The sequence below is a fragment of the Sebastes umbrosus genome, unplaced genomic scaffold (genome assembly GCF_015220745.1).
Source record: "Sebastes umbrosus isolate fSebUmb1 unplaced genomic scaffold, fSebUmb1.pri scaffold_161_arrow_ctg1, whole genome shotgun sequence".
In the NCBI taxonomy this organism is placed as follows: domain Eukaryota; kingdom Metazoa; phylum Chordata; class Actinopteri; order Perciformes; family Sebastidae; genus Sebastes; species Sebastes umbrosus.
In genome coordinates, this window is record NW_023618478.1 from 29,986 (window position 1) to 40,000 (window position 10,015).

The window sequence follows — 10,015 nt, forward strand, 5'->3', positions numbered from 1 at the left end:
AACACAAATGAAGCTGTTGGTTCCTCAACGTGTTCAGACGTGGTCAGAGAAGTGTGTGTGCGGTCAGGTGTTTGTGTGATTCAGACCTGCAGCGGCGAGCGGACAGTGATGACCTTGTTGCCCTCGGCGGCGTCGATCTGCAGCAGCACAGAAACCGCCTCCTGCAGCATCGGACCTCGGATGTTGTAGAGACGGCGACCCGGCTTGTCCACGGCGATGTTGGAGATCTCGCTGTATCCGGAGGGAACTGTGGGTTCAGAAACACGTCAGCCATCTTTAATCTTTATTCACACACCGACAGTTTTATTTAATGGACTGATTGACCCACGAACAGCCAGGCGACCACGCAAGGAGCTGGCCATCCATCAGGAGCAATATGGTATCGGAACAGCTCTACTTGGTAGGCTGAGCTTCTGATGTCCATGATCCACGTCAGATCAGACTTTAAGGTGCCTCCTATAAAATTATAAATGGGCACGCTCCTTCCTACTTCCTACTTCCTTATCGAGCCCCCTCTCCTCTGGAATAACCTCCCTATGGACATCAGACAGTCTGAATCTGTGGTGGTCTTTAAATCCGAACTCAAAACACATCTTTTTGGACCTAACTTTCAAATAGATAGTTATTCTTTTATTATTCAGCTGGTGGGTCGGTCTCAGCCTCAATGTATAATTTAAGCCTAGTAGTCCTGTTCCTCACGTACTGTACGTAGTAGGCAGAAATGAATGTTGGTGTGACTGTAGGACTGATTGTGGTGAAAGTGAAAGTGAGGCGTTCTGACCGATGGTGAGGTTGAACAGGCAGCTCTCTTGGCGCTGCAGAGCCGACAGATTGCCCCGTGACGACGGTTCGAACATGGAGTGCTCCAGGTCCATGCTCTGATCCATTGACAGCTCGTGTAGCTTCCCCTGCGCCGCTGAACCCACCGGCCTCAGGTTGGCGCTGTGCTGCACGATGAGAGGAATCCCGAGAGAGTTTCTAATGGTGAAGGGGGCCTTCTCCTTCAGAGAGTAGTCGAAGGTGGAGGCTGTGCCCTCTGAGAACGCCTGACCAAAACACAGCAGTGATAAATTAGTAAGGTTTATCTATAACTGGATATTCAGTCTTTGAATGAACACAATGATTTAAGCCTCAGAAGGTTTATAGTTCATGTTCTTAAAGGGACAGTGTGTAGGATGTGGTGACATCTAGTGGTGTGGTTGCAGATTGCAACCAACTGAGTACCGCTCCGCTCTGTCCTCCCTCTCAAAGACTGTGGTAACGTGAGCCGCAGAGTGTTAAACCGCGGTAACGCCGTTGGCCTCACTCAGAGGCCATCCATACCATAATAACACTACTTTACCGAAGTTAGACGGCAGCTGGCGGTACCACGGTTTAGCGAAGCCCCCAAGACCTGCACAGGGCTTTGAAGCAAATTTTCGTAGACACTAAATAGACACTAGATAGTGATGGAAGACGATGGAAGTGATGTGTTGTACCTTGCTTAGGTTATAGAAGATGTTATGTACCTTGCTGAGGTTGTAGAAGATGTTATGTACCTTGCTGAGGTTATAGAAGACGTTATGTACCTTGCTGAGGTTGTAGAAGATGTTATGTACCTTGCTGAGGTTATAGAAGATGTTATGTACCTTGCCGAGGTTGTAGAAGACGTTATGTACCTTGCAGAGGTTGTAGAAGATGTTATGTACCTTGCTGAGGTTATAGAAGACGTTGTGTACCTTGCTGAGGTTATAGAAGACGTTATGTACCTTGCTGAGGTTGTAGAAGACGTTATGTACCTTGCTGAGGTTATAGAAGATGTTATGTACCTTGCTGAGGTTGTAGAAGACGTTGAGGCTGCACTGGGAGACGGTGATGTTCATGGTGTCTTTGGAGCAGATGTTGATGGCCGTGCGAGGTTCAGGCAGAATGACGAAGTCGTCTCCGTGAACGGGACTCTTGTCCTGGACCGGGCTGTTCTTCATCTGCAGGAACAAACACAACGACTTTGAATATATGTATGTCTGAAATGAGCTGTATAAATAAACGTGGTAGAAACAGCAGATTTACCTCCAGCTCCAGGTTCCATCTGCGTCTGCCGCCGTTGACTCGTTCGATCAGAGGCTCCCACACCGCATGGACCTCATTAAAGTAGTTCACCTGTAGACACACGGCAGGCGTCAACGTTATACAGCAGACATGATAATGAAACATCAGTATGGTGGACAGGCTTGTTGTTCTAGTCAGCAGCTGCAGCAATAATTTATCCTCCTTTAATTCATCAGAAACTGGTCAGTGTGAGTTCAGGTTCAGGTGTGAAGGGCTGGTTCAGGTTCAGGTGTGAAGGACTGGTTCAGGTTCAGGTTCAAGTGTGAAGGACTGGTTCAGGTTCAGGTTCAGGTTCAGGTGTAAAGGACTGATTCAGGTTCAGGTTCAGGTGTGAAGGATCAGTTCTCACCTCCAGCGTCATGTCGGCTCTGAGCTGCAGCAGAGACGACCAGTTTTTGGCCGATCCATTGAAGGAGGACTCGGCCAGCAGCAGAGGGACGGTCCGATGACCCAACCCGGACTCCAGAGTCACCTGGACCACCTGTTGGGGGGGACAGTACCTCGTCAACAGGAACCACATCTGATCTTGTGAAGTTTCAGAATAGAATCTTCTTTGAGTGGCTGAAATGTCGTACCTTGACCTCGGCAGTAAAGCTCTCGCCGTCGTTGCGCCCATCCTGCTCTCTGAAGGTCTCGGTGACCTCGGTGGCCTGGTCCACTCCCAGGAACCAGTAGTTACCGCCGTAGATGTTCATGACCGACCAGAGGTTGCCGACGTCCATCTTCGCCGCCGGACTCTGCTCTTCGTGCTGCTTCGCCGTCATGGCGGCTGTTATTGTCTTCACTGTGTTGAGGATGAACGGAGAGATCTGGAGGAGGAAGACACGGAGACGGTGAGTTTCTGTTACTTGTTCTGATGACATCACAGTGACATCACAGAGAGGACGACAGGTTGTAAACAAGCCGGTGATTTGGTGTGTTTCCTGGATCGTTGTGACCCATAAAGATAAAAACTGTGATGAATGAACGTACCTTCACAATGACTTCCTCCACCGTCACAGAGCCGCTCAGCGGTTGGTTCGGGTGGGTTTTGGTCTCCAAGGCGACTGAGCAGGGTTTCAACACCTATTGGACGGAGTCAGACTGATGAGTTGAGTTCTGGTTGAAGGCAGCATGTCAGTAAACCATACATAATAATATCAACAGGGATGGACGCCAAGATCTTTAAGCACTGGCCCCACAGGCCACCAAGCCTCTAAGGGAGCTTTCACATCAGGGACCCGGGCCCGGATCCGAGTCCACTTGTCCCCAAAGTTCAATTCGTTTGATTAGCGTGAACGCTCCGTATCGTACTCGGGGTCGGTTCGTCGATCCGTACTCCGTGGTCTGGAGTACGGGTCATGTGGACTCTTGGTACGGTTCTCATCAAGTGTGAAAGTCGACCGTACCAAAACACAGAAGTGGACCGCTATCTAACGCGAGTCACGTTAGCGAGTAGTTTTGTAAGGGCGGGCTTTCTTCAACGCCGCCGGTCTCCTCCGAAATTGGTATACATACAAAACTGTTCCATATCTGTGACTGTATCAGCTGCTCAGCGGGCAGAGAGAAAGACGGGGTGGAGGGGTCGAGTCTTCACATCAAACTCGGTGAAATAAGAGTTTATTTCGGCCAAACCAGAGTTGGTGATTGTTGGAAAGACTAACGACGACGGTTTCGGTGTGTTTTAAGATGCTCCGCTGCTAGAACAGCTGATCTCAACATAAACAAATACATGTGGACGATGACGCAAGTGTACTCGGGTACGGAACAACTTTACCGATGTAAAAGCTGAGTGAAGAGGGGGAACGCTACGGATCAATCGTACCTTATGTGGAAACGCGCTGAATTTGGTGGCCAAGGTACATTTTTGGTGGCCCAAATGTAAACGCGTCTAAAAACTAGAGCCGTCAATCAATTAAAATATTGAATTGCGATTAATCGCAAAATAATAACACATTTTTCATCTGTTCAAAATGTACCATATTCATTCCATTGATGCTGCTCAGAGAGATCACAGTGACCGGCTCGTCTGACGACAGCACGGAGCTGAAGAGAACATTATAATGCTTTCAAGCTCTACTCAGTAAAAATAAGTATTGGGGCGATGGGCATAAAAAATATCCTCAAATCATAATGCATGTGTCGGGTTTGCCATGTTATGATCTGAGCATATATATTGTTTTATGCTAAATGCAGTACCTGTGAGGGTTTCTGGATCAATATCTGTCATTGATCTGTGTTGTTCATTGATTTAATATAATAAATATATACATACATTTAGCATAAAGCAGCATATTTGTCCACTCCCATGTTGATAAGAGGATTAAATACTTGACTAATCTCCTTTAAGGTTCATGTAGAACAGATAAAACATGTGAGATTAATTGTGGTAAAATATTTGAATGGATTGACAGCTTTAGTTAAAATAGTAAGAGGTTTACTGAAACAGAGAAGACTGGAACTGTTCCTAAAAATGTTAAAATTTAAATAATTATTCATATGTTTTGTTATTCATTTTGTTTTTAATAGAGAGTGTCTAGGTATAAGATTTGTATTGTACAGGTTCCTATCTAATAAACTTTAAGTAGAACTGCTCCCCCTGTTGGATAATCTGCAGACTGAGAGGAGCTTCACGTGTCTGAGTGGTGTTTCATAAAAACTCCTAATGAAACTATGTGTTTTTAAAGAACCACGTCTTCAGTAGGAACCAACGGGCTTGGAGCTGAGAGCCACAGACAGGAAGTCAGACCGTATTTAAACCCTAATGAGTGACCCGCTGTGACTCGCTGTGTGGTCATGTGATCTTACGGTGGTGACGGCCGTGTCCTCCTTGTTTCGGATGAAGGGGCAGGCAAGGACTTTCAGCTCCCTCAGGTTGGCTCTGGTGTTCTGGGTCCCGTCCTCCTCGGCCTGCAGGGTGAAGTCACACTGGAACGAGGCCACGAGGGCGGGGGCGTCCGCCTTCATCAGGCTGGCCACGAACACCACCTCCGGGTCCACCACCACCGCCCGCAGACGAGTCCTGACCATGGAGGCTGCACAGAGGGAAGACAACCAGAGGTTAGATTATATCCTACCCTATTGTTAGGATTATAACAATGGCCCCGATCACGGCTCTGAAATATCAGTCAGTTAGAATCTATGGCCCCGACCACGGCTCTGAAATATCAGTCAGTTAGAATCTATGGCCCCGACCACGACTCTGAAATATCAGTCAGTTAGAATCTATGGCCCCGACCACGGCTCTGAAATATCAGTCAGTTAGAATCTATGGCCCCGACCATGAGTAATCAGAGCCGTGGTCGGGGCCATAGATTCTAACATACTGATATTACAGAGCCGTGGTCGGGGCCCTGTTAAAATAAAGGTGTGTGTGTAACTTTATTATATGTTATCTCAGAGGTTTAAACCTGTCTGGGTCTCTCGGTCTTACCGGTCTTGGCGTCGGCTCGTGGCTCGGCGGTCTGTCTCAGCGGCAGTCTGTCGCTCGGAGCAGAGGCGGCGGCGGTCGGCGTTGAACTCTGCGGCAGAGCCTGCAGGAAGAAATCGGCGACGGCCATCAGAAACTCCACGCTGGCACACAGGTAGAGTTTCTGCAGCACCGCCACCACTTCCCGTTCCGCGGCGCTCTGCCGATACGTCACGTCTATCATCGCCTCGGGGCTCTCCTCGTCTCTCCGACCGACCATCCTGCAGCCACGAGGTAAACAACAACACACAACAGGTGGAGTTGAGGTGAGTTCACAGGGGAAGTTCACATTCTGCTTCTATTTGGAGAAACTAATCAGAATTAGTGTGACCGTATCGTCGGTTCTGCTCGACACATGCACACACAGAGAGAAACTAGAGGTCATGTGACCGTTACCGTGAGGTCACCCTCTCCACGCCGGTCCTCAGGTCGTCCAGCGTGCAGGCGTTGAGGATGGTGGTCACCTCCATGCTGCCGTTGTTCAGGATCCTCCCCGAAGTCTTCAGCAGGCGGAGGGCGAACTCGCCCAGTCGGAGGTTCTCCTGGTGCTGGAGGTCTGAGGACTGCAGGGAACAGGAACAACAGTCAGACACAAGATCCAACAACCTGGACCAGCTGATCCCGGACCGGCTGATTGCCATTGTTATTTTTTTATCTCAATTTTTTTTTTCTTACTACTATTTATTTCATTTTATTTTATTTATGTTTTTTTTTACTGTTTTATTTATTTTTACATTATTTTAATTATGTTTTTTTTACTACTTTATTTATTTTATTTTATTTTATTTATGTTTTTTTTTAATACTTTATTTATTTTTTATTTTATTTCATTTATGGGTTTTTTTTAGTGTATATGTGAATATTGTATGTGTCTTATTATTTCATGTGTTTAGTGTGTTTCTAATGCTGGTGTCATTGCTGCCTTAAGTCTTATAACTATCAGTGTTATATTGATTGTTTCCTTTATTGTTGGGGGTGGGAGGGAAAAATGGATGAAAAAGAGAAGACTACTTATATTTGCGCTGTAATGTATATGCCACGCAATGTTCTTCCAATTAAAAAGAATCCATATGAAATATATTTTTTGCACTGCATATATGTGCATATCTTTGATATTCAACTTGTTATGAACTCATAGATACCAAACACTTGATTGTGCTCCTTTCTGAGATTCAGACACTTTATTGTGATACTATATCTAGTCTTTGGGCAAACGGGACGACTGGAGTCTGGATGTGCTGACTGACCTGTTTCGGGTCGTTGCTGTACAGAACCAGACCAAGAGACTCGATGTTGAAGTTAAACTTCAAGGTCTCCAGAGCTTCCTCCTCCTCTTCCTCACCGCTGACAGACGGTTTCCCAACGTCACCTGAAGTCACAAGACATTAAACTAATCAGCAGAGAACCTAACATCAGTGTGTCTACATAATGATTATATGTATATATACTGTATATGTTAATATAGAGACCTGTCAGAGGCCTTTATATTAATATGTTTATATACTGTATATGTTAATATAGAGACCTGTCAGAGGCCTTTATATTAATATGTTTATATACTGTATATGTTAATATAGAGACCTGTCAGAGGCCTTTATATTAATATGTTTATATACTGTATATGTTGATATAGAGACCTGTCAGAGGCCTTTATATTAATATGTATATATATACTGTATATGTTGATATAGAGACCTGTCAGAGGCCTTTATATTAATATGTATATATATACTGTATATGTTAATATAGAGACCTGTCAGAGGCCTTTATATTAATATGTATATATATACTGTATATGTTGATATAGAGACCTGTCAGAGGCCTTTATATTAATATGTTTATATACTGTATATGTTAATATAGAGACCTGTCAGAGGCCTTTATATTAATATGTTTATATACTGTATATGTTAATATAGAGACCTGTCAGAGGCCTTTACATTAATATGTTTATATACTGTATATGTTAATATAGAGACCTGTCAGAGGCCTTTATATTAATATGTATATATATACTGTATATGTTGATATAGAGACCTGTCAGAGGCCTTTATATTAATATGTTTATATACTGTATATGTTGATATAGAGACCTGTCGGGGGTCTTTATATTAATATGTATATATATACTGTATATGTTAATATAGAGACCTGTCAGAGGCCTTTATATTAATATGTATATATATACTGTATATGTTGATATAGAGACCTGTCAGAGGCCTTTATATTAATATGTATATATATACTGTATATGTTGATATAGAGACCTGTCAGAGGCCTTTATATTAATATGTATATATATACTGTATATGTTAATATAGAGACCTGTCAGAGGGCTTTATATTAATATGTTTATATACTGTATATGTTAATATAGAGACCTGTCAGAGGCCTTTATATTAATATGTATATATATACTGTATATGTTAATATAGAGACCTGTCAGAGGGCTTTACATTAATATGTATATATATACTGTATATGTTAATATAGAGACCTGTCAGAGGGCTTTATATTAATATGTTTATATACTGTATATGTTAATATACAGACCTGTCAGGGGTCTTTATATTAATATGTATATATACTGTATATGTTAATATACAGACCTGTCGGGGGGCCTCCGGCTGCCCGGAGCTGCAGACCGGCCTCCTGTCTCGGGGCGGTGGGCTCCAGACTGCCGGCCTCTCCCAGGTTCTCCATCAGGATCCTCAGCAGCACCTTCAGGTCGTCCTGACTCAGCTCCACCTGCAGGCCGAGCACAGACACGGCGCTCGTTACAGACACCAACACCACCCGACTCATCGCCTACGGCCGAGTCCTCCGTCTCTGTCTCTGCAGATGTCTCAGCACAGATACGAGTTTAGCCTAGCTTAGCATAAAGACTGGAAGCAGGGGGAAACTGCTAGCCTAGCCTGTACCTAGGGGTCTAATCAACACTACAGGAGGACAGACTGTACCTTCGGTGGTGAACATGTCAACTGGAACAGAGGAGTTAGAGACAGACAGGGTTTAGATCAGGTGTGTTATCAGGTGTGTTATCAGATGAGTTATTAGATCAGGTGTGTTATTAGATCAGGTGTGTCATTAGATCAGATGTGTCATCAGGTGTGTTATTAGATCAGGTGTGTTATTAGATCAGGTGTGTTATTAGATCAGGTGTGTCATCAGGTGAGTCTAGTCTAGGTTAGGATGAGGCTCATATGTCTGCTGTCACAATAATATTCATAGATGTGATTTGAAGAGATCTTCTTTAATCTGGAGAGACGATGATTCATTCTCTCTTCCTCCTCCTCCTCCTCCTCCTCCTTCCCCTGTTCCTCCTCCTCCTCCTACCTTCATGGGCTTCAGATCTCCATCGATCTCCACGGCGACCATCTTCTTGTACCAGGAGGCTGCCAGGTTCCTCTTGACGTTCAGGTGCAGGTTGACCGGTTCTAGCAGCTCGGTGCTGGGTCGACCCGACGCCGGATCCATACAGGTCCTGATGGACAACCAGAGTCCAGAAACAGTTTCTAAACTTGTCTTGAAGATCTGATCTTATTAACATTCATGAACGGTCTCTGGTTTCAGGTTGTTTCTGAGTCTGACTGACCTGGAGAGCTTGAGGTGCGTCAGCTGGACGTCCATGTTGTCGATGACGGCCGGCAGCGGGCATCCGTCGACGGGCAGCAGGGAGAAGCTGTTCCCCACCGTGATCAGACCCAGGTCCATCACAAGTGCATCATGGGAGGTGGAGGACTGGGGGATGATGATGAGCGGAGCCTTCAGCTTGATGTCCATGGACAGACGGAAGCTCTTCTGGGCCAAATCCCGAACGCTGGACGCCGCCTTCTCCGCCGCCTGAGCCGTGGCGGCGCTCAGAGCTTCTTTGGCCGTCTGGAAGTTGTTGGTGAAGTTCTGAAGGAAACGACATAAAACAGAAACACAATTAGAGTAAGAAGAGCTGAAGGTAAAACGTGCTTCTCTGAGCGGCGTGGAACTCACCAGCAGAGACATGATGAACTTGTGCAGGTAGACCACCTGGATGCAGCCCACGTTCAGCTTCACCCTGCCATCGGTTCTGGAGGTGTCGGCGTAGCCGGCGCCCTCCGTGGCTTTGGGAGTCAGACTCATGGTGAAGCTGAACACCTCGTCACCCACGATGGAGATCGCCTGAAGGACACAAACATCGTGAGTCTGAGGGAGTCTGAGGGAGTCTGAGGGAGTCTGAGGGAGTCTGAGGTAATCTGAAGGAGTCTGAGGGAGTCTGAGGGAGTCTGAGGGAGTCTGAGGGATTCCAGGGTAGTCTGAGGGAGTCTGAGGGAGTCTGAGGTAGTCTGAGGTAGTCTGAGGGAGTTCGGGTAGTCTGAGGGAGTTCGGGTAGTCTGAGGTAGTCCAGGGTAGTCTAAGGGAGTCTGAGGGAGTCTGAGGGAGTTCGGGTAGTCTGAGGTAGTCCGGGGTAGTCTGAGGGAGTTCGGGTAGTCTGAGGTAGTCCAG

The 10,015-nt window shown here is 45.8% G+C and overlaps 1 protein-coding gene across 1 annotated transcript in view; it reads right to left on the bottom strand.

Moving 5' to 3' along the window:
- vps13c (vacuolar protein sorting 13 homolog C) overlaps positions 1–10,015 on the bottom strand; it is a 40,850-nt gene that overhangs the window by 18,482 nt on the left and 12,353 nt on the right. Inside the window, exons 18-32 of the mRNA XM_037763129.1 lie at positions 9,524–9,691; positions 9,132–9,436; positions 8,873–9,020; positions 8,146–8,284; positions 6,784–6,905; positions 5,933–6,099; positions 5,501–5,757; positions 4,876–5,102; positions 3,061–3,153; positions 2,664–2,897; positions 2,438–2,569; positions 2,050–2,139; positions 1,809–1,964; positions 782–1,046; positions 87–247 (exon numbers count right to left, since the gene is read on the bottom strand). Coding sequence (XP_037619057.1) covers positions 87–247; positions 782–1,046; positions 1,809–1,964; positions 2,050–2,139; positions 2,438–2,569; positions 2,664–2,897; positions 3,061–3,153; positions 4,876–5,102; positions 5,501–5,757; positions 5,933–6,099; positions 6,784–6,905; positions 8,146–8,284; positions 8,873–9,020; positions 9,132–9,436; positions 9,524–9,691 — 2,664 coding nt within the window. The remainder of the gene's footprint in view (positions 1–86; positions 248–781; positions 1,047–1,808; positions 1,965–2,049; positions 2,140–2,437; positions 2,570–2,663; positions 2,898–3,060; positions 3,154–4,875; positions 5,103–5,500; positions 5,758–5,932; positions 6,100–6,783; positions 6,906–8,145; positions 8,285–8,872; positions 9,021–9,131; positions 9,437–9,523; positions 9,692–10,015) is intronic.